Source organism: Meleagris gallopavo, chromosome 11, assembly GCF_905368555.1.
Source record: "Meleagris gallopavo chromosome 11, MGAL_WU_HG_1.1, whole genome shotgun sequence".
Taxonomy (NCBI): Eukaryota; Metazoa; Chordata; class Aves; order Galliformes; family Phasianidae; genus Meleagris; species Meleagris gallopavo.
In genome coordinates, this window is record NC_139414.1 from 14,741,778 (window position 1) to 14,766,580 (window position 24,803).

Below are 24,803 nucleotides of genomic sequence, written 5' to 3' on the forward strand. Positions count from 1 at the left end.
TGATTGGGAAGCAATTAAGGAAAACAAGCTACCTATGTCCCCAAATGCAGAAGCACCTGGAATTCTTGGTGCAGCTCTAATACAGGCTACTCCACCTGAGTTTCAGTAATGTCTTCTGGTTTGCAGGAGGCCAAGGAAAAAAGTGGAGCAAATAAATGCAACCAACTCTTGACCAGAACGTATGCAATGAGAGCTGCGGAGGCACAGATTCAGCTTCCACTCAGACTGAAGCTTGTTATGCTCAGTTATCAATTTTTGTCACTTCCAAAGGATAGAGGCAATGTCACTGTGGTGCAGAGAAGCAGAAACACTGCTAATGATAACAGATAATTCCACACAAACAAATGCTCCTCTCCAGCATTTGAAAAATGCTAGAAGTGCTTCCTATGTAACATTAGGAAAAAAGAATAATGCTGATCACATTTGAGCTTTTGTAGTTTCTAAATATTAATATCAAAGGTTGTTCTATTGCTGTTGACCTGGTAACTGGCACTCGTGGGAATTCTCCAGCCACTGAGCATGAAGAGAAAAGAGACTTTTCACTCTGCATCAGTGCATTAGGCACTGAAGTACAGGCAAATATGAAACAGTCACATTTTCAAAGGAAGAATTAGCAATGATCTTAAGCCTTCCCTGGAAAAATCTCTTCTGGAACAGCACTCAGGTATTTCCACATCAAAGTAAGGTGCCTGCACACCTGCAATGCTCTTCTGAACAGGGACACAGCGCTCAGCCCTACGGCCCTATCACAGCCCCTGCTCTGCTGCTCACCTGAGTGAGGTACAGGGAAGAGCTGTGAGATGTGTGCACTGACTTCATTCTTTAATTCTGGGCTCACACAGATTCTTCATATTGATCAATTTTCTTTCTGGAGCTCCTGGGAAGAAACAGATGCTTCAGCAAATTCTGTGTTCCAGGATAACATTGTTGTTCTCCAACTTTTCCTCCCCCACTCTGTGCATATATGTAGCCTGAATTGTTCCAAAAAACGTACTTACTATCTGCCATTTGATCCACAGGAAAACAAGGAGAAGGTGGAGAGCATCATCCCTGGAGGGTCCTACATGCTGCCCTCATCTCCTGGCAGAAAGCTAACAAGTTGAAATCCCTCCCCAGGTACCAAAGCAAGGGAGATTGTGCTGCAGGCAGCAAATCAGAGAGAAAACGAGCAGCAGTATTATGGCAGAAAGAACCTGCAGAGGGGCTGGGCACTTTGTGTGGTTCTGGCTGGAAAAATCCAAGACCCTAGCCAACACAAGCTGCAGGATGGAACCGCCTCAACTGTAATTGAAGATGTCAAAAACATAAAAAAAAAGCCACCATTTTTAGATACATTTTTCCACAAACACAAAAACTAGCCAGGGTGAAACTATCTGCATAGAAAGCAGTATGCTATCTATCACACGCCATATGAGAGAAAAATAACAAATGAGACAATCTGAGCATCTCACTGACAGATTCATTTATCTTCACAACACCCTGAGAAGTAAGAAGACTTGACTATTAGCAGTACAGTAATTCAGTAAATTGGGCACTTGATTACTCAAACCCTACATTGTATTTAAAAAATGAGCCCCTTCAGATGCATATCCTTGCTATTTGTTAACTATCAGTAACAGTGGGAATTAGGAGCTCCCAGGTCTGGCTGTAGGCTGTACAGTGCCAAACGGAGCAGCAGATTGTAGAAGGGCTTGGGCTGGGAGAGACCTTAAGGACTACCCAGTTTGTACTCCCTGCTGTGGGCAGGGACACCTCTCATTAGTCCAGGTTGCCAAAGCCCCCTCCAACCTGGCCCTGGGCACGTCCAGGGCTGGGGAACCACAGATCTGGGCAGCAGCACCAGCACCTCACTGTCCTCTGAGTAAAGAATTCCCTCCCTACATCTAACTGAAATCTTCCCTCTTTTAGATTAAAGCCATTCCCCCTTGTTCTGCCACCATTAGGCCATGTAAAAAGTCGCTCTTCCTTCTGCTTATGAACTCCCTCAAGGACTGGAAGGTTGCAGCAAGGTCTCCCCAGAGCCTTCTCTGATACATTCAGCCAGTTCTTTTTTCCCTGTAACTAAACATCATTAAAAGGGAAGATAAGATCATCACATCTCAAACACACACACAGTACTCTTCTGGAAAGAGAGCTTCAAGTGCAAGAGATTCGCTCTTAAAAAAAAAAATAAATCTTTTAAAAGAAACAGAAATCTGCACACAATCTCCTAAGTCAAAACTAAAATCATTTATAAAACTTAACTGCAATGGAATTAGAAAAAAAAAAAAAGGCAAAACTCATCACAAATGATTTTTTGGCAAGAGAACACCTGACAAAGCTGCAGCTGTGCTGCTTACCTAGCTAGCAGCTTCTCACACTGTTTCTGTCAGCTCGGACAGAAAGGCTGCTGCTGGGACATAGCCCAGAGTGGAGAAAATGGAGATCTTGAACCAAACCCACACACAGTTATCTTCTAATGTGTTTAATTGGTTTAAGATTCTTCCGTCCCAGCGTGAGAGACGTTGTTACTAAAAATAAAAAGCACTCCATCTTCCGAGCTGCAGCGGAGACCTGCGGGCAGGATGAAGAGGGCATTTTGAGTGCTGCTGGTAAGGAGAAAGCAAGGGAGTACAGGTTTAACACAGCTGCTCCTTTTGGAGAGGCTCGTGCCAAGCCACCTGGAGGGAGCAGCTACAGAGAGCAAGTGCAGGGCCATGCAGGTCCAGCTTTGTGAACTTCATGTGTATTAAAGAAAAGAAGGAAGGACTATAGTATCTCCTTAATTCTGTTTCTCGTTGTGAAATCACAAGAACACTCCCCAGCCATTAAATGTTCATTCTCCTGACTTTTGGGCAATTTTCTGTAGGAAACAACGTCTGATTTAAGACTCCAGAGATCAAATACTCTTCAATCCCGAAGCCAAGGAAGGATTAGGTAGAACAGCTGAAGGAAGTGAGTACTGTTGGTCTATTTATATTCCACCACCTATTGGGTCAGCAAAGTCTTACATAAAAGCTTTGTAGTAGCTGGAATTTGACTTGCTTTATATACTTGACATGAATTAACTTCCTCACAGACCTACTTTGCTTAGCCTGATGAAGGGAAATGGTTCGTGCATTTCTAAATCCAATTTCTGTTGTCTTGAATGCCTCTGATCTCAGAGCAGAAATTGCTTCCCTTTCCTATCTGTCACAGACATTGTTTCCTTCAAACAAGTCAAAATATACATACTTATCTTTAAATGTTTTAGCATTGCAAAGATTCCCATGCATTACCACACTGGTAATTAAGAATTCCCTTGAAGGAAAGGGATGACTACAAGCAAAATTAATTATTAAAGGAATATGGAGTTAAAGGAGTTCTGGCCCAATCTCCCAGATTATTATTTATATGCTGTAATGTTTAGCACTTTTTTACTATCTGAAAGGCTGCAGAGAACAATGGGTGTCAGTTCTCCCATTACAAACCGGTCTATTTTTCATTCTGTTCCTTGCTGTCTCCACCATTCTGAAACCTTTGGAGCTGCTGCACTCTTATCTCTCGTAATAAAAGCAAGCTTAATGTTCATAACCGCCCCTGGATGAGGTCTTTCATCATTTTTGCCAGTTCTTTTTGGTACAAGAAATGCACCATCAAGAACAGTTCACAGCATGCCAGGTGCAAACAGGATCTCAACAATCAACTGGAAATAATGACTGTCCTATAGGACAAAAAGACAAAGAGAAGGCAGAGCTGAAAGCACGAAGCCATCCAGACTTACACCTCTGCTGCAGACCCAGAGAAGCTTCAGATCCAAACTGCTCAACCTTCACTCCTGGTTTCACACTGCTGTGCAGAACAGCTACAGCCACACACTGCCTAATGTGAGAGAGTGTGCTGCTTTTCAAGAATGCTACAGATAAGTGAGGATCAGCCTTTAGGGCTTGTATTTTTATCAGCTGCATTTTGCAGAAGAATTCTGTTTAGTCAGAGGTTTCAATCCAGTCTGAGGAGTAAGGACCAAAACAAATTATGCAACCTACAACTACCAAAACTACAGGATTACTGAGCAGACCACCTGAACATCCTTATGCTTCTACTCCACTGATGCCATTAGTCCTCTAATCTTAACAGTCTCTAATCTCACTTTTTATTACAATTCCCAAATCCTTCTTTCAGAGAACTCTTAATTGTGTGCTTATGTTAAAGCATGTGCATACATACCCTGTGGAATCAGAACTTAAAGTTCACTGTTTGCATACAAAAGAAAAGCAGATGTCTTTAGTGTTTAATAAACCACAAGTGTAAATGTTGGCAACGTGCTAAGAAAAAAGGAGTCTCTCCTCCTAGGCTAAGGTTGAAATTCAGTGTAAAACCGTATGTGAAGGAAGCAAACGGGTGCCCGTCCACTCCATCTAGTAATAGAAGGGCCAAAACAAATCACAAACATTCCTCAAACACTGCTGGAGCCTTTGGGCACAGCACTGTCACCTCCTCCTGCTTTTAGACAGCAGCAGCATCCCCTCAGTTCCAGGTGAGTCGGACGGTGCTCACGACAGCTCCCCCAGCAGCAGGTGTTTTTATGCACCAGCCTTCCTGGAGCGATGCACCAGATAAGGGTTACTGTGCTTCTCCAAAAGATGCAGGTGCTGAGGACTGGAAAGGCGCTCTATTAAATCCTCAGATGGGAGGAAGGCAATTATCCCTTCAAAGCACTCCTGACACTCCAGTACTCACTGAACAAGAGGCTGCTTCTGAAGTCTCCTGTGCAGAACAAATTGCTGCGCATCAGAAGCCAGGCAGAGCCACTGATTAATGACAAAATGCAGCAAAAATCCCCGGCAACAAAGTTATCTCACAGCAAATTATGTTATCAGGAGATATACTTAACAGCTGCAGTGTTGCAGCAAAAAAAAAAAATCAACACAGTATCATATACTTAGTGTACTTTGTGCTACTCCTCCCTTTTTGCTGGATTCCCTCTTCCATCTTTGCTTGCAGATGCTGTCTAAATGCATCCTGTATCTTCACAACATGTTTTCACCAACATCAGACAGTCCTGGATTAAGCTGTGCTTGGCCTGTACTTGGGAAGACAGTCGTACACATTACTGAATACTGTGTCAACCTTACATTAATTTTAATAGAAAATTGAGCTAATAGTGCAGAAGTTAATACTGCTACGTGCTATTATATTAAATAGATCTCAAATCACTTCTTGGCAGAAATAGTCCTGTAAGGCAGTCAGGTTGGTCCTGCTGTTAGGCAACAGTATTCACTGCTACAAGTCACACTCTTCCTGTAAGAACTTGACAGAGACACTGCACTTGGGTAACATCCCTGCAGATGAGCTATGTCCCCAGCCTGGATGTATTTTCTACTTGAGTGCTGCTGAGATAACATATATTAGGAGGTTTCTGTTGCGGCACGCTGTCAATACCTACAACACAAATGCAGCATAGATCAATCTGTAGTCAGATCAGCTGCAGTGCTATTAAATGGGAGAAACACACAGCCATTTCATTCCCCTGGAAATGCAGCAAAATCATGTGCAACATTTGCCAGTAAAACATGTATGTAGATTATCCTGTTTAACATCTGTGCCTTACAGACAATTCTGATCCAGTAAGACAATTATTATTCACTATTTTCATCCAACCAACATTCATCTCTACTCCACAGCCCCCCTGTGACACCATGTAGCACAGAAGGCGCGGGGTTTGCTTGCAGTTGGCTCACATCTGATGTTCACTCCTGGCAGTTTACTGCTGGACATATTCACATGCCCTAACAAAAGGAATGCAGATTCAGAGTTTAGGAACTCTGAAAAGAGAAGTGTCCAGCATGGGCAGGTGGGTGGGAGAACAAGTTTTGTTTCTTCAGAAACAGAGAAATATTGCACACCAAGCCAGCCTTCCACTTCACTGACTTTTCGTCTTCTTCAAACCAAAAGAGCAAGAAACAGATGCTCACACTGGAGAGTTACAGACACACTGAGATGAAGCTCAGCCTAAAGGCAAACCACTCCTAAGCTCCAAAACAGGTAAGCTTTGAGATCTCAAACTCTAAAGGAAAAAAAAAGCACTCATGGAGCAAGGAGTTAAGTGCTGTTTCAAGAGGGAATAAGCCCCAAAGCGAATCTCGTGGGACTGGTTCTCCTGTTGGAGGGAGCGAGCCGCTTGGTGTGTCAGCTCTGTGACTGTTAGAAATGGGTTTTGTTTTAGAACCAGGTGCTAAGATGGTTCCAAGGCCCAGATAACAGCAGTACAATAAAAGCGAGCTGAAGCAATGCAGTGCCTTTCTGCTGCTTTTTGCTGCCTGCGTCTTTTAGGCTTCTCTTTGGCTTCTCTGAACAGGCTTGATAGAATTCCATTATAGCAGTGTCTCAGCAGGAAGAATAATGTGAGACCACATCTGGAGATCGCTTTACATCCTAGGTAATAAAACAATCAATAACATAGAAAAACTCATCATTGTTTGCAGGACCATCTCATAAGCATGACCTGCACAAAGAAAATTATTTTCTCGTTCCCCGCGCAATAACTGCTCCTCCCCACCTTCCTTCCATTTTAAATGGATCTTGAAATTAGCATGTAAGAAAAGCTTGAGCTCACGCTAAGAAAGCTCTGAATATTAACATAATTAATGTCATCAGTAATACTTGGAGTTTGCAGAAGCAGCGGGTGAATCAATGGGAACGATGTATTCATCCGAGAAAAGAATGTGACCTTTAAAATCCATGGGGCTTTATCAGAAGGCAATTTTAAGGCGGTTTCCTCGTTGCTCAACAGCAAGAATAAAACCAAATGTAGCTAAGAGAGACAATGTACAGGAGAACTAAAAATGCAATTAAAGCCTAATTACAGCCCTGGGACCACCGTGCAGAAGATGCCCCGCCTACAGAGAGGTGTGGCAGCACACAGGGCAGCCTGAGAAGCCACCCCAAGGAGAGGCAATTAAAAGATCATTCCTGCAATTCAGATCTGCTTAGATAGTTTTTTGATTTTTTTTAAATCCAGAATGCTTAAAATTAAGTTAAATGCTCTAAACCCCAAAACAATTTGGAATAAAGTGTGTGCAATTCAGCTCACCTGCTCTTCAATTCTAGCACATCACACCATTCTCCATGCAAGTGAGCGCTGTATGGTGATTCAGCAACTGGAACAAGTTCATTTTGTCTCAGCTGCTTTAGAACAGTCAATCTTCTCAACACAATGGAACTATGATGATCACTCTTCAAGGTTCTCAGCAGTAATGAACCAGAGGGAGTTTCATGGAAATAACTTATCGAGGGTTTCTGGTGAGTAGCTTCACTCTGGTAGACGAGGCTGCAACCAGAGGAACGCACCGCCCTGCACATCATTGCGGCCTGCTGCTCTTCACACTCTGGATGTCCTGATGGTCACACAAAGAAATTAGCTTTCCTGGTATTTTGAACCTCCATGTGCCTTTTCATTTATACCATTCTTCGACTGATTCAAAATCCACATGATGTTAGTCTGCCTAGAAAGGAAAGCTCGGTTTGATTTCGTGTCAGTCTATAAGGACCTTCATGTTCCTCCATGCAGGGCACAGACCTGAGCGGAGAAACAGAGACTTCTCTGACCAAATATTTAAATGGGATAAGCGTGGCTGCTGGGCTGCTGTCCTCACACAGTTTCCTTTGAAAGACCTGTAGCCTTGTGTAAAGTGTGGAAAAAAAAAACCTGAAAGGCTTTACAAAGGCAGTTCTATATAGCACTGTTTGTGGCCAGTCAATGCCTTTATTCCTCAAAGGCCTCTGCAATAATTTCTCCATTGAGTGATGTTTATTGAAAATGGTGCAGCTGAGCACCAGTGGGTTCCCCTGCTGTTTGGTTTATCTATCCTCTGAACTCCAAGCAGCATCTCGGTCTGAAAGTGTTCCCCTGGTAAAATAAGCAACTGACAACACAAAAAGCCCAGATGACTTCCAACTGCCAGCACTAATGCTGTGTCTACAAGCTTTTTCCCCCGCTGAAGTTCCTCTTTTTTTTCTCCTTTACCTCTTCCAGCAGAGCTCTCTATCACAGCAGCCCACTGAGTTCCAAAAGACTACTCCTGAAAATCCACAAATTTATTAGATTCACATAATTTAGAAGCATATGTCACATACTGGATGCATTAACACACCAGGTATTTCTAAGAACAGGTCTGCGGACTGGAAACTGCTGTCTGACTGAGCAGCTGGCAACCCTGCCCACAGCAGGGGGCTGGAGCTCAATGATCTTTAAGGTCTCTTCCATTCTGGGATTCCATGATTCTATCTCCAGAGGTGTTTGTCTTCAAGTCTCACGCTTCAATAGAATCCTGCTTCTCTCTTTAGGCAGCCAGGAGCTGTGCTCTCTGCCCAGTGGAAATTCTTACTCCGGCTTGGAAGGACTGCGCAGAAGCAGAGTGTTGCAATCACACTGTGGGGAAGGTGCCAGTGGTTCCCTTCACTCCATGTTTTCTTGCTTTTGGTGGTTTCTTGTTCACCCTAACTAGAAAGCAGAGCAGCTCTGAGTCACTGCCAAGCATCGCTAATGGAAGCGGGGAGCAGGAAGGAAATAAAGATGACTGGTTACAGAATTAGAAGTACTTCTTAGTGTCTAAAATGGCATTGCAAAGCAGGGCAAAAAACCAGATGTGTTAGCTCTGTGAATAGCAGCAAAATGCTTCCAACCAGAAGAATGAGTAAACCTATGAAACTTATCAACAACACCTTTGTTCATTCAGACAACATAAAAGCACCTGAAATACAGGAGAGTTATTGGGAAAAATACTGTATTTGTTTCTTTCTTTGTTCACTTTAATTCACGTGGAGTTCCTGTGAAAATGCTTTATTTCCTTTTCTATTTCCTTAAGTTTGGATGCTCAAGCAAATTTTGAAGTGAAGTGCTTCAGTGAAGTCCACATATGGGCCATATTTAAGCTCATAGGTTGTTTCTTTGTTCATTTAAGACAAGCAATCAGCTAAGGTAGAAAAAGTGACTCCTCCACTCAAAAAATTAGAGATGCCACTGATGTGCAGTTTCTAACACATCTTTACGGACCAGGCTTCCTTGCACAGGATGTCATTAGGTGTAAAAGGGAGCCCAATGATTGAATGAAGACACAGCACTTTTTCATGTATTCAGGCTGTCTTCAAAATTGCTGGCTCCAGAAACTGCAGCAATAATTTTGCAAAATGTAGTCAGCACTAAATCTGGAAGGTCAGTTTTAGGACAAACGCTATGACTGTTCCTTTCTGGCACAGACAGGCATGCACCATTTTGTACCAAGCAACCATCCATTTTCTACAGAATGGCTGCAGTCCAAAAGGCTCCGATGTGCTGAACCAATATTACCAATATTACCATTCCAAACAGCCTGATATCACCTTAACTCTATCGGCACTCTCAGTGTCAGTTTCCTTGAATAGGAGCAGCCAGTTTTCTTTCTTCCTTGTTTTCTTTTTTCATTACCTTTTTTCAGAGCCTCCTGAGCTCAGAGCAGTCCTAGAATACAACGCCTCTGGAAAACAGGCAAAATGTTCCAGTAACAAGCTTTTCCTAACTGAATGTTGCTGGAAAAAGTTTCCAGTAGTTCCAGCCTCAGCAGATCCAGCTGGGATTGGGCAAGGATTTGGAACTCATTTTTTTCACTCACAGTGGTAGTGCTTTTAGAAAATCTGCTAGCACATCCAGTTCAATGTTTTAGAGGGAAATCTTCCAAATCGTAGCCATCTACCTGAAGGCAAGCTTCTAAATACAAGGCTATCTTCCGTTCACAAATTCCCATGCAGGAAGATGTATATTTACCTTGATGATCTTCCTCTATTGTGAAGGACATCTGAACGTTTGCTAACTCTGTCAGATCAGATTGCTCCACAAAGGCCAATTTTAGAGAGAAACACACATCTATTAGAGAAAAGCACATCTATGAGCACAGACACACACTGTGACTGCACAGCAGGGATCATCAGCCCGGGTCTGGCTACCAGAAGTACTCCCATGTCTTAGCACTGCACCTCAGCACCGCAGGCCAGGAATACAGACTAATGACAGCCAGATAGAGCCAGCACTGTCTATCAGACCTCGGAATGCTGAACCTCACCTGTGACATTCTGAGCCTCTTCTCTGTGCTTTGGGAGAAGCCACCGCCTTCTCTACTCTACCAGAGGAATAACTTTTGGAAAAACAAACTGATTACTTAGTTGAAGAGAAAGGTAAAACACCATTTCAGGAAATGAGACGTGCACTTAGATGAGCCTGACATGAACCAGCTACATACACTGCAAAAGGGTGACTGAACCTTACTTGGAGTTAGCAGAAACAAAGCCATGGGGAATTCCACCTGTTGGCACAGAGTGCATTTTAGTTCAGCCTAGATGAGCTGCTTGGCTTTCCAACACTTGTTCTATTTATTTCTCTACTACAATCTTCTCAGTGTGACGTCTTCAGTGAGGAGATCACCACTTCCCCTATCCTGGCCAGGGAGATTAAACAACATCACACAGTGAGAAAGCAAGTGCCTGAGACTGTAGTCAAAATCTGCGCTGGTTTGCCATAAAGACCAGGCATTTAAATGACTGGATAATGTAAATCTGACAGTAATATTAGACTGCTGTTATGAGTAGGTATTACAGGAAAAAAATCAGATTTTTTCTTTTGAAAACATATCTCTTTATCTCTATATAAAAGATTTTCCCCGAGGTTTCTTATGTTCCTGGGAGATAGGAATTTAGTGGCGGACTTAATTGTGCCTAGCTGGCACTGAGACCACAAGCTAGGGAACAAGAGGGTTGTTTTTCATTTTCATAAAGCTCAATAATACACTGTTCACTACGAGAATGACAAGTGATACACAGGCAGAGCAAAGTCCATCTATTTTTGAACAGACCAGTACCAGATTTTGTAGCGTTTCTTTACAGGATTTACCAATATAACGAGGATCCCAAGAACATAACGGAAGTAATTAACCTCCCAGATTCGTGTTCACATTCATGGGAGGCTGCTTTAGGATGAGAAACATGGAAAGAGAAAAGAGGATCACAGCTGAAACAAAAAGGGAGGATTTATTTCTTGTCAGTTGTTTGGCCACACTACAAAGCAAGCAGACACAGCAGCAATAAATTGGGGCATTTTAGCAGAAAAACTAAGCAACAATCTTAGAACCACACAGCTGAAAGCTCAGATGTGTGGCATCAGAATAGCCGTACACTTAAATAAATCTGCTTTAATTGCTTATTTTCTATCTTTCCCCATTGTAAAACAAACAAACATGCCATTGAAGATGCCACTGGTAAGGCAATCAGAACATGAGCTTGTTATTACAATAATATTTTGCACAAAAGCTTCCCTTACATTTATTAACCCAAAAGAACTCTAATTTCAAACCCATTATTTTACTATGGCTTCCATCCTCAACGGCTCAAAGACTCTTTTGGATTTTTCTACTTGCTCTCCAAGCCACTAAACTGGGCTGCCTCTCCTTACCTTCACTTACTCAACTTCCAGCAGCATGCCCAGCAGTTCGGTAACGTGTGCTGCCCCATATTACCCTGCTATGGATGGCTGCCCATAGCAAAGTGCAGCACCACGCAGGTCACATCACAGCATGCACACACTTCTAGACATCTACTCTGGTAAAGCCTCCTATTAATCATTCCTGTGCTGCCATCAATTAAGTAGCTGATTAGTGTTCACAAAGGAAGCAGTCCCGCCAGCTTGGTTACCTCTCTCAGCAGGATACTGTTTGCTCAAGAATTTTACTATAATTTCTGTTGGCAAAAATAAATAATATATATATAAAAATATATATTCCACACTGAACACGCAAATATTTCATCTTTTAGGGGAATCCTTTTCCTCAGTCTTCATTAAAGAAGGAAAACATCCCGGTCCTTGCAGCAGCTGCAGACCTACGAATTCTGTAAAATGAGGAGGAGATACAAATCTTTCCAACTGAACTGTGTGCCACTTACCTGTCCCTCACAAAAGCACTGTTCTGCAGAGAACTGTTGGTTAGAGAAGGTTCCATCCACGAACCTTACATGAGGCAAACTTCCCCCTTCCCTCTATCAGAGTACCTCATTAATACAGAGCAGACAGCTCTGTATGTAGGGGATGCACTAACATGTGAGACAGTGGAAACCTGGATGGTAAAAATCAGCAGTTGTTTGCAGGACTCTCTGTTGAACCAAGCAACTTGGCCATTCAAACTCTACATCTTAAAACACAGCTTTCAACACCAAATCTCTCTGCAGCCCTAATTTAGCTTGATGAGAAAAAAGCTGCAGCAAATATGCCAAGTGGCAGACTGACAGCATTTACTGATATACTTAAACACTGAACATGTCCTAAAGGAGATGGGTCTTCAAAAGAAAACACTTTTGTACACCTTTTTTGTTAACCCGAGCTGAGTTAGCTATCCTCTTAGTGTCTGGGACAACTGATATGTAATGCTAACTGTAAGTATAAAATTTGATACAAAGTTCAATCTTCATTCCAGATATATCAGTGGGAACATTTCTTCCCATAAAAGTTTTGATGGAATACAGGAGATTGATTCACCCTCCCAAAACGATATGAAAGAATTCTGCTTGTTGGAACTGTAACAAGAAAGCCTTAACAAGAATCAGTGCTTCCATCTATGAAGAAAAATAACAGATCTGGAAAGCAATCTAAGAAAGCTCTAGCAGCAATCCTGAGATACCAGAATTCCATAAATGTAAATTCCAGACTCTAACAGTGCCAGCATTAAGATTACACTACATAACCCATTATATATAAAGCCACAAGCTCAAAGAACACTCAGGAGATAGCTTGGTGTTTGCCAGCATTCTTATATAATTAGTGAATGTCTGGCACACGAAAGCAGGCAACTTTTGTACCAAGAGCTTTTGTATTCGGCCATCACTTTTGCATAAGGGACAGAGAGTAGTTCCTAGAAAGTCCTGCCCTGACTTTTTACATTTCTGTTAAAGCTGACGTTGCTCAGCCTCTTGTTCTTGCAGAACAAAGAGCAGAAGCAAAACTGCCTGCAATGCCACTCTTTAATTTGTGCTGCTGAGAACAGATCCTGGGTGAGGGGAGAATTCAGAGTCACTGTCAAGTCAGGTGCCCACCCACAAAAACAAAGCAAAAAACTGCCATGGAACAAGTCTGTGTGCAGAACCTCCTCACAGGGAAAACCTGTTGCTCAGTCTTCACGGAGCCACGTCCTGATTTCAGAGAGGTCTGTAAAAAAGGAAGAATTAATTTCTGCAAAGGACTTCAGAGGCTCAGAGGTTGTTATTTGGCCAATCTTTAGGCTCACAGTCAGCTCTCCAAAGCCCCATCAGATCAATAAAGCCTACAGCCATGATGTCTGGTAGCTCCAACCTTCCAGGAAATGAGCTTGTGAGTTTTATTCTAATTGTAAACACACAGGTGTTGACACCACCAGAATCAATTGTAAAAGGAGCACTTAAGAGATTCTTGATGTCACTCAGAGAAAAGTGGGAATAAAAGGTCAAGCACTGAATTTCTCTTGCATTCATACACTGATTCTGCCTAAACCCTCCTTGTGCACTGCAAAGAGAACTTCTGTTCCTCAATAGCTTATCAATAAAATATCAATTTTGAAAGAGTACCTCTTGCCAGCAGCTGAACTAATTAAGGGTTTGCCAGTGCACAGGAGCCAAACCAGATAAAGCCCAGAACAAATTCAGAATTGAGCTATTCATCCTGTGTTTAACCCTTGTCTGAATGTTCTCATTCTGCACTGAGTCCAATTCCAAAGCAGCTTGATCTGCTTTGAAGTGACTTCTGTTATTCAAAACTGGCCACATCCTGGGATAAAGGTATCCAGAGTGGAAAAATTAAGCAGAAATAGTTAAGCTGGAGTATATTTTTAGCATATAAAGCCTTAGATTTCATCTACACCAAAGCCTTTTGCAACAGAATAGCTGGGGAAAAAAATGACAGGCATTGCTTTACTCACACAGTGGAACTACTGCAGTTCCAACGCTCCTGGCACAACAAGCTGCACACTGCTCAAGGCAGCTGGCTTAAAGACAGCGTGTATTCCCTCGGGGTGGGATTACTGCTCTGCATGCTATTCAGGAAACCAGGCCAGACAGTTGACCTTCATTTTCCAGGTGTGCTCATATGCCCTCTCTCATAAGCACTGCTAACAAGTGACAAAAAGGAACGAATCCTGAAAAGAAAGCTCCTTTACAGAGCTTACAAAGGAAACGACAATTGCAGCCACCAGAGAAAAGGTGAAATGAGTACTGTTGCTAGAGGACAGCTGTTAATTGGTCTATGAGGATTTGTGTTTATGACAGTGAAAACTAATGTGCAAAAGAACTAAGGCTGCAAACACAGTTGTGCTGTTTTGTTCAGCCTCACAGCAAAACTCTGACTCTCTGCACTGGAATTGCCAGAGCAGAAGACACTCAGTTTTACTAAAGGCAAATCACCCAAAAAACTTTGGGCTTTTTTTTTGAACTCTCACACCTCTAACGCTGCTCTGAAATACAGCGCACAGAGCACATCCCTGGCTGATTCAACCAGTGCTGTTCTGCAACCAGGGATGCATTTAGAGACAGATCACCACAGGTTCTCTGGGAAAGCAACTCAGTATCCTTGAAATGTAATTAGAGAACCACAAGGGGATTTAATCTTATTGAGATCTCACAGTAAAACAGTGTTTAACCCTGGCACTTCACACTTTCCACCTAATGAACAAAATAAAAATTCCAATCAGCCAGAGGAACAACTAAGACAAGCACTTTCATGAAGTCCACAGTGACAAATGCCAATCTTGTATTTGCTGGAGTGGCACAGCATGGAAACAAGCCACCTCCTTCCTGATGTTACTTTAAATGGTTCACAGATCCATGTACAACCCACGAGACAGCACCAGCCTGAATTTCACTGCATTTGTGCAAGTTAGCCCATGTGTGCATGAGGAATGGGCATACTTGAGCCTTGCCAACAGTACAGCCCTTACAGACAGGGCCCCCAAGAGGAAACACCAAGACCATTTTCACTGCTGGCTGCCAGATTTTTCCAGGCGTGAGCTGGCCAACGAATCCCAGCTTTCTCAAGACCAAGGCAGGGCAGTGAGTGAGGATGTGAACGTTTAGGTGAATGCTAACAGCCCTCTCACCTCACGGGACGAGACCACAGTGAGGATCAGAGGTTCTCCAAGAGAAAAACAGTCACAGAAGCACCTTTTAAAGAAGATCTCCCTCCTCTGCAACAACCAATTGTCACTGACATGCCGGGAGGCCGCTATGCAGACAAGGAGTTGACGGCTCACCTCAGGATACGTGCTATTGAAGACAGAATATGAAATCACCAGCTGCTGCTCTGGACAAGAGTAAGTTATTTACAAAGTGAAAGCAGTAAATTAGCTTAATGGCAAGACCACATGCTGCGGTACAGATCAAACAATTTTTTTGTTTTCCACTTCCAGCTGACAGGATTGAGATTACTCAAGGAAATCGAGTTCATTATCTTGTCTCTTCTGAGAAAGGAAAGAAAACCTGGGGCATAGAGACCAAGCAAGGAATGAGAAAACCACCATGAAAATACAGTCAAGAGGGAATGACTGGCAGCTGCCTGAGGAATGTAATCTTGTAAATGGACCAGAGTGCACTGAAAGCAGAGGCAGAGGGGAGGAATCAACGGGATTTAGACAGATTGAGGCAGAACTCTCAGGAAACAGGGACTCCATATCAGAATTACTGTGCTTTTTTAGGAACATACTAGAATATGAGAAGTGCTTAAATCTGCAGTGTGGATCAGTGGATTAGACAAGTTAACCATCCCAACATCGTGCAGCGTTAGACAGTGTGGCTGGCTGAAAAGACAGTAAGTTGTCTGGAAAAGAGCTACAGCAAAGCACCGACACTGTAAGCAATAAACTCCATGCCACTGCAGTTCAGAGTAGGTAGCAGATTGGTATTTGGTTCTGAATGCTGAACACTGATGTATGAACGAGCTCCACAAGGCGCCTCTACAGACACACTGATGTGCAGTGCGGTGCTGTGAGCACTGGAGAACATCACATCGCCAGGGGATCGCTGAGATGGAGGCCTGGGCACCTTGTGCTCTAACACTGGAATCCAGATTAAAGATGTTCTTGTGGGAATGCTGAAATCACTACTGAAATTACAAAAAAAAAAACAATGAGCTCTATTATTTCCCAGCTGTTCCTGTGGCTTTCATTGTCAAGGAAACTTACAGTTAAGCTCATACTAAGATTTTTGTTTTCACTTATTCTGATAACAAGTTTGTAGCTATCTATGGGATATGTTATACAGAACTGGATAACCCGTTAGGTCCCTTCCAATCCAAGCCATTCTACAGTTCTATGCTATGTTCTCAGAGTAGTTGAGATCTGATCTTAAAAAAAAAAAGCATATTAATATAATTTTCAGCTGAAACAACTGAATATATTCCTTCCACTGTGAAAAAAGATGTACACCATACACGTATATGTATAACACCACATATAAGTAGTACAGTCAGCTTTCCTTCACAAGTGGATTACTAATCACAGTGTGGGTACTGAAAAACCATACTTCCACACAGCTGATACAAGTATTATGCTTTTTCAAACATTATCTTTTGTTTTAAAACGTGTAACTTCATAAAACTCAAAAGAAAGCCTAATTGGCATTACCTGAAGCCTTTACAGGTATGCCTACATTAAAACGTTATCTTTAGTTATTTATTTGACTGTGTACAACCTTTTCAAATATGTCCCTGCCTCCTTTTCTGCATTTACTGTTTCAGAACTGGCAAAACTGAGTTTTATGCATGCAATTTTGTTAAGCAGTGCCACTTTTCACACTTCATTCAGCAGGAACCCAGAAGGTGCCGTTCCATCAACAAGACAGGATCAAGGAGTTGCTGTGATCAGTGTGAAACATTTTCACCTGGCCTCTGGCAGGCCTGTATTTACATGAGGAAGAGGCCACAATAAAAGCAGCATGGCTGGGGGCCCTAGAGGAAGACAGCCTTGCTTCCCAGTCATTGGAGGTAGTGCCTGGCCCCCTTTTTTTTTTATATAGGTTATGGGGGAGGTGATGGGACTGCCTGTGGGGAGAAGGGAGACTTGATTCTCTTCTCTGAAGAACAGACCAGGCTATTGAAGAGGTAAGTTCACAACCTTCCCTAGGGAACCTGTTTTTATTCTGCAAGTGGTACTTCAGTTTGGGCTGCTTTATAAAGATGATGCTCTTAATTTTTTTTTTTCTGTGAGTCTTGGAGCTTAAAACTCTGAAGGCAGGATACTGATAGGACTAGGGAACTTGTCTTTTCTTTCTGAGAAGACAAATGTTTTCCTATAGAAGTGGAGCTTAACGTTGTTATTGTACTAACACAACACAATCCCCTCTGAATGAATCACAAGGGGAAAGCATATAAAAACAACTCTTTTCTGGGGCTGCTTAAACACTGCATTTTCATTGCAAGTGTAACTGTAATAACTCCTTGTGAATTAACTAGGGTGTCATAAATGAACAGCCCAAAGTAGCTGTGGAAGCTTGCTGGCTTCTCTCCCTCTTTCTGGAAAGACTATTTTAAAAATAGTGTGCACTTGTTCCCTAAGGCTGCATGGGATTTCCAGCCACTGGCTTCCTATGTCTGGCTCACTGTGTTGTGGGAAAGTCAAGTTTCTAGGGGCATTTGCTCAATGGTTCTCTTGGTGATGTGGTACCAACATTAAGAAGAAAAAGATGTATCTAAAGGGCATTTTCTTAAGGGAAGTAAAGTGAGCATGGACATAACTGTGATATTAGCAGCTCAACAGGCTGACCTAGGATCTTACCCTTGGTGCTGCAAGGGTAACTAAACAAGGCAGTGTGGGCAGAGCCACGTCTGTGGTGAGGACTGTCCCACAGTGCTGGAAGAGGCAGCGTGAGGCTGAGCAGAAGCTCAATGGAAGCAAGAGTGAGGCTGGGAGCTCTGATATGTGCCAGCTGCAGACAGGGCTGCTGCTTTTTGCCTTCCCCAGCTGAGTGCAACTTTCTCCACCAAATGTAGCAGCTGAGCTGTTTGTAAAACTGCTAACCCAATCTACTTGCCTACCACAGGTCTTTGTTCCTTAACTTATTGCTGAAGCTGCATAAGCTCACGTGCCTTGTTCTGACTGAAAGCAGAGGTTGGATGGCTCATCTGAACAAGGGGTAACAAGCAGCTGGAAATGGTACTCTCAGCTCTGCCCAGCTGCTGTGATAGCAGTGCATGTAGAGAATGTAAGGGTGGGTAACTTTAGAGGCTTTCTTTCCTCAACAGCAATAAAACCATGCCATTTCCTAAACTGAACTTTTGGAAAAAATCATATTGGTTCTACCTGGACCTTATTAGCCTTATGATCAGAAGGACTTTTTTTCACTATCTTGTGTTCTGGGAGAGAAAGTGACTTTACTGGATTAAGCTGGGCTAGACTGACAGGTGAGTACTCATGCACTAAAGTGTCTATTCTAAAGACTAAAATTGGAAGCTAAATGTCTAAGGCACCTCTAGAAGATTCCCCTGCATTACAAATCAGTAGTTACTTCTCGACATCCGGTTTGCAGATGGATTGCTCTGTTTCCCCATGGATGGGAACAATGGTTCTTCCTCTGCCCTTTCTCTCTTCCCCTTCTTCCTACTGCAGAGTGTTCTCCAAGCACAAAGCTAGCAGCAGTCTGTGCCAACAGAGGAACAGAAAATGTGTTCATCCTTAGTGAGGTTCTCCATAAGCACTTTCACATGCACAGAAAGATTTTTATTTAAGGTAATGTAAATAGCAACTTTCTCACTGCTTTTTAACATAGAATTTACTTTTGCTTCTCAAACCAGTGACTTGAGATTAACTCTGCTTGCCCAGCAGGCTGCCCTGACCAGGTCTGCCATGCTTAATAAAACATCAGCTGAGCTTCTTGCTTCCAAGCATGTGAAGTCAGGAGGAAAGAGGCATGTAAGCAATCTGCTTGGGTGGGTTACAAATTCCCCTTTAATGAGGGCAATCTTGCACTTTATTTCTTTGATGCAACAAACAGAAGGCTATATAACAGCCTTCTGACCAGCTACTGAGTAGATGACTTGTGCACACATCACAGCATGTAGACTGACACACACAAATACCCTGCCATAGAACTACTAAGTAAAATCCCCTACACCTCCTGTTAGGGGAAGACAACATGGCTCCAAGTTAGTTAAGCAATCCTTTCAGTGAAGGAATGGATAAATCTAATAACATAATGCTTTAGTGCACTGTTATCTCAAAGGCTAACTGAATGTGAAAATGACTCTTCTTGCTCTTGCCTTCTGCCTAGGCCTGTCATTCTCCCAAGTATGTAATTTTTAGTCATGAACACAATCAACTGAAAGGCTGAATAATCTGACAGGTTCCCCATAAATATCTTCTGCACCTAACACTGACATCCCAGTCAAACATTACTTCAGGAAAAAATCTGATAATGGAATCTTATGTTCATAGATATAACTGAAAATCCTGGCTGTCAGTGAGGATTTAGCAACGTGCAGCTGAGAGGTGGCTCCTGTTCTCATTGAAGAGTACCTCAGTTACTGGAAGGTACCTTCTGGATGGAGCCTTGCAATGGCCTTGCTGTGCATACCAGGGCATCCTGTCAAACACCTGGAAACTTTATAGTAATGCCCAGTGAGGATGTTGCCTCACCTCTTTTGTCTTTACCACTGCCCTGGTGGTGATATAACAAAGATGCTGATTCTTTTTCTTTGTGGGTGCTTGTGATGCACTCTCAGGATGAAAAGGTAACTGCTGAGTACTGAGCATAAAAAAAAAAAACCACTAGGATTATATTTTATGCACATCAAATGCGTCCATACATCATCTATTCCTTAAGGTGTGTGAGCAGCAGAAAAAGGCTACGTCTCATCCATTCACAGAATTGGTTTTTTGATGATATACAGGAAGAAAAAAATATTATATTTGGAACTGAACTGAGTGCTGTGCTTGCTACCTGTATGTGGTGTATATGGGAGCCCAGCAACGTGTCTCATACTTCTGTATAAGGTTTGACTGACTAGATGGAAACAGAGCATTGGTTTGTTCTTTAACTGAGGGTCTGAATTCAAATTTGAAGCTGCCTTAATTTCCCAGTTTAGAGCTGGGGAAACACAAAAGGGTTATAGACCTTGTAGAAGTTGGGGGGCAGTGGCCTGCTGTCTTACTAACTTCATGTAAAATTCTCACTCTTGACATTCTTTCCAGATCAATTCTGAGATGATGTGTAAGAAAGTTGAATTAGCTTCCATGCTTTCAAACAAGTGTTAGTTAAGACACAATGCTGTAGCACATGGCAACTAACTTGTTGTTGTAATAGAAGAGCTCTTGATGTACCTCCCTCCTTTTTCTGCCTAGAGCACAACACACTGCTTCAAATGCTACAAGGGAGCTGCACCAACTCTAAAATACAGAAAACTGATTACAGCTCATTCAAACTGTCTGTGGGAAGAAAAGCAAACAACACTGTTAAAAGCATGACTATTTCTCCAATGAAAGAGAACTGGGGGAGTGCTGTGATGAATTTCTTGAGGAAGAGGCAGGTATAACCAAACCTGGTAAAACTGCTCTGGTGGTGTTTGCAGATGTGCCTCATGAACTTTGTGTGATGAACACGGAGAGCCTGTCCTGTCTTCAGTCTACCATAACTACAGATCATCAGAGCAGAATATCTGTTGATGCTGAAGACAATTCTGATAAGGTACTGATAAGGTAAAGATGCCTCAACCACAATGACACGTAAATATCACATATAACCTGGCTAAAGCTTTTAGGTGAAGCTGGCATCTCTGAAACAAAGACCTACCAATTCTGTCAGGGTGTGAACTTGTGCTGCAGCTTGTGTGAACTAGGAAATGCAGACCGTCCTTTCTTGTACAGCACCACAGGAAAGTGGTACAAGATCAAATTCTCAGGTTACATAAATGAGGTCTATGCTGTCAATGGGAAGAACTTTTCCTCTTAAAAACAAACAAACAAAAAAAAAAACAACCAATGGACTTGAGTGGGGATCTCCAACTTATGTCTCCCAGCTTGCACCAACGCAACTTTAAAATCAGCTAGATGTAAGTTTTGCTTTTGGATCTCTACAGAGTATGCTTCTACTACTGGCTTCTGGGCTGCCCTGTTCCCTCCTTGGTGCACAGTGTCTCCTCCTAACCCACCAGTTTAGTGATTCATCTTCCTTGTCAGCTGCAGGAAACCCAACAAGCCAAAATCAGAGGGAGCACACAGAGGGAAGAGACTTCTAAAGCCAGCTGAAGCTGCCACCTTGTTGTTCCTGTCAATACCGCAATAAATAAGCATTTTAAGAGAACAGTCAGTTAAAGATTGACTGACCTGACAAGAATAAACTGGAAACCCAATCTGATGGAACTTCTATTTGGATTTGTCTGTTTGTGAGTGCTGCAACAAACCAGTCACTTTCCTATTTTGGGAACTGGCAGGCAAGATTGTGATGTATCACAGTTCTTGTGTGTATGGCAGGAACAAGGTAGAAGTTGGAGATGAATCCCATTTTCTGCAGATTAAAAACAAGGTTGGTTGTTCATAAAGATATAATTATAACTAATACAATTACTACAGTTGCATCCATCCTTCCAATTAATGCCCTTGGAAAAAAAAAAATTGATTTCCTAGATGGAAAAAACTGGAAGAAGCTCTGGGAAACTGGAAGATGTTGCAAAGGAAACCTCAGGGATTTCAGGGAGCAGGACAGTCTCCAAAGTGTTCTGCCTACAAAGGCCTGAGTGCCTGAGCTGCTGGTATGTGCTTACATGGACCACAAGCACTAAGTAATGAGTAATTATTCTGACCTACAATTAATGCTTTCCTCATGCTTTGTTTACTGTATCAATTTGTTTCAGGAGCCTTCTAAAGTGCAGCAAGGTACTGCATAGCCTTAAATGGAAGTTCATTGAGGAAAGTTACCCTGAATTGCTAAGTGTCTAGGTGGCAGTTACCTAAGGTTAACATTCTGATGAGGCTCTTCTGCGAAGTAGCAAATAAAAGAGGTGATACCTTGTCTGGATTGTAAGTTTTAAAATAGAAAATGGATATGCTTACTTAGTACCTTAACCATGCTACAAGAGTCAACTGGCTTTTCTGAGCTCCTTCCTCCTTGCTGGTCTGAGATCAAGTAAAACACCACTCTGCAGTTTGACAGAGAAACTGCCTCAGTTCAGGGGGAAGCGAGGGAGGGAGTGGCAGAGCACAGAGCAGAGTCAGACTGAATGCACTTGAGATGACACCTGTGCACAAATACTTGTGGAAATGGAGCTCAGTAATTACAGATGCCTTCCTCTGGAATATTAGCTAACTGAACTGGTATTACTCATGGCCAAACAACCAGAATGTATTCTCAGAGTAGTAGACCACTAAAATGCTGTAATTTAAGCAGCGCCCTTAGAACAGTCAGTTGATGAATGAACGTGTAAGGTCTGATAACAAGAACTGTCTCAAGTGACAAGCTATAGAAGTTCTTGATGGTTGTTTCCATCTTTTATTGTAACACACTTACGACACTGCTGGTATTTAGTTAACTGGTGCCACAAACAAAATCCTAGTGTAATGAAGTGGCTATTCTCTTTGCCAGCTAATATCAAATATTTCTCCTTTTGGTTTTCATCTTAAGTAACAAAATCTATGGGAAGAGGGAGTAAAATATTCTGGTCTGAATTTGTTGCTAGCCACAGCATGTTTCTGTGCTGGTGTCATAAAGGAAGGGAAGCATATTCTTGGTGTTAAGTCAGAGGGTGGATTTAGGCTGTAATTTAATGTGCACAGCAGCATGTCCCAATCAGCTTGAAAGCCTGTAGTTAGTCTCTTCTCAGGAGCCACAAATGAACAGACTTTGGTTGAGGGTGCTTCGTTACTCAATGTGAACTCCATTTCCACATTGCCTGTTCTTGTATTAAGGTGAGTATTCTGAAAACTGATTCCTCAGTGATGTCCTCTACCACGTAAACCTATCTTGTCACAGAAGAATTAAATATATCTGAAGTACTACTGTGATGGCTTGTGGTGCTAAAAGCAAGTTTGAGGGTGTGCTTAAGTTGTGGGGCATGAACTCCCTCCCTCCTGGGTGGAGCAGAAAGTTTTCAAGTACTCCAAATATAAACCTAACAGCTTCTCAGAGGCTGTTTCTCTCTTCCTTTTTTACTAAGGGCACTAAGTTAGCACATAGAGTAGTACAGGGGGCAGAAGTAAAGCACCTCTTTATACCATTCCAGAATACACACCCTCAAAAAAGGAGGTCTGAGCTGGTGGCTGCCTTACAGAGAATGAGGCCACATCTGGGCACGAGCTGCTTCCTGTGTGGATGGTGCAGTGTCTCAGGGCTTTCTCTCATAAATGAGGAATGCCTGCTCTGCCACTTTCCTGTTATACTAGAGGCATACTTGCACATTATTCAACTATTTCAACTTAAGAAGTTCCACCTATGAAATGCATAGAGAAACACTTTCCTGATTCTCCAATTCTTGAGCTATTGAGTTTACTTTTACCGTCTTTCTCCCAAAGGCCAAAAAGCATTTTCTACTGAAGTTACCAAACAACAAAAGTGATTTTTCATCCATAGCTGGACACAGACCTTCAGTCAAATTCTGCTTCTGGCAAAGAACGTGCACAAACAAGTAAATACAAACACATGAAAGTTTGTACTTTAGGCTTAACTCTCCCAACGCTTCTCATCTCTACCAGAAGCTCAGTCTCATCTGTCAGAAGCTTATGCTTTTCCTAATTACTCGCACAAAACGTTCTTAAATCATGTTTTGACAGCCAAAATCTTACATCTCCACAAACAAAAAGAACTGCCAATATTACTAGTGCAGAAGCAAAGGAACCAGATGCACCAGAACTAAAAGCTGGGGGGAGGGGACAGTGATTCATAAGTTCAGAAAAGCATCTGCCAATAGTTTGATAGCAGCCGAATCCAACCGAGTAACTCAGATCGTGCTGCAGCTGGCACGAAGATTAGCAGCACCTCGCCGGCCAAAAACACGCTCAGGAATAACAGCACTGGAGCAAGAGGGTATTCACTTTGGTCTCGTCCTTTCCATTATGGGGAATAAAATACAACCGATGGTTTTCTCGTGCTTTAAGGCCAACCTGGCACCTGCCCGCTCCGCGGAGAAGGATCTGCTATGCTGAATTCAGGAGCCGTGCTTTTCTCCCACCCTTACAGCACACGGGCCTCAGGCTGAGCCGTTCCCGTCCCCAGGGCTGTTAGGCCGCACGCAGGGACGCCCCGAGCCCGCGTCTGCCTCACCGCACCGGCAGTAAACTCGTGCTCGGCCAGCACGCAGAGCGACAAGGCGAAAACTTTTACCACGAACCGCAGAGAGAAGCGTTAAGAGCCCGAGCACGGCAGCGCTGCCGCTGAAGGAGCCCGCAGTGCCCGCACACAGCCCCGCAGTACCCGCACGGAGTCGCACCGCGTCCATAGGGACAGAGCCCGCAACCCGCGGCGGGGAGGAGGACGCGCTAGGAACAGCCCCGGCTGGGGGAGAGCGTTGCCATGACAACCGCCCTCACACAGAGAAACGGCGGTACCAAACCTTTTCCCCCTCCCCCTCCCCCCCCGCACTATACCCCGGCCCCGCCCGCGGCCCGTTCGCTCGCCCGCCCGCCCGCCCGCCCGCCTCTCCCTCGGGCCCCCGTCGGGCGGATACAGCTTGAAGCCCCGGAGGATCTCCTTGGCCCGCTCGTCCGTCGCCGACATGGTCCTGCCGCGCCGCGCCGCGGGCGGAGGGCGCTGCGCCGGGCTCGCCTGGCTGCGCGGGCCTGGGCGGGAGCGGCGCTGACGGCGGCGCCTCAGGACCCCCCGCCCCT

General features: G+C 43.3%; 1 protein-coding gene and 1 long non-coding RNA gene across 2 annotated transcripts in view; both read right to left on the reverse strand.

Moving 5' to 3' along the window:
• PDE6D (phosphodiesterase 6D) overlaps nucleotides 1-24,781 on the reverse strand; it is a 30,219-nt gene extending 5,438 nt beyond the window's left edge. Inside the window, exon 1 of the mRNA XM_085233197.1 lies at nucleotides 24,644-24,781. Within this exon, the coding sequence (XP_085089323.1) occupies nucleotides 24,644-24,693 (50 nt within the window). The 5' untranslated portion in view covers nucleotides 24,694-24,781. The remainder of the gene's footprint in view (nucleotides 1-24,643) is intronic.
• On the reverse strand, nucleotides 6-24,555 carry LOC146543642 (uncharacterized). The gene is made up of 3 exons (XR_014885578.1): nucleotides 21,312-24,555; nucleotides 772-18,630; nucleotides 6-384 (listed from the first exon to the last, which is right to left on the reverse strand). It is a non-coding gene; the product is annotated as an uncharacterized LOC146543642 (long non-coding RNA).
• Nucleotides 24,782-24,803: the final 22 nt, after the last annotated feature.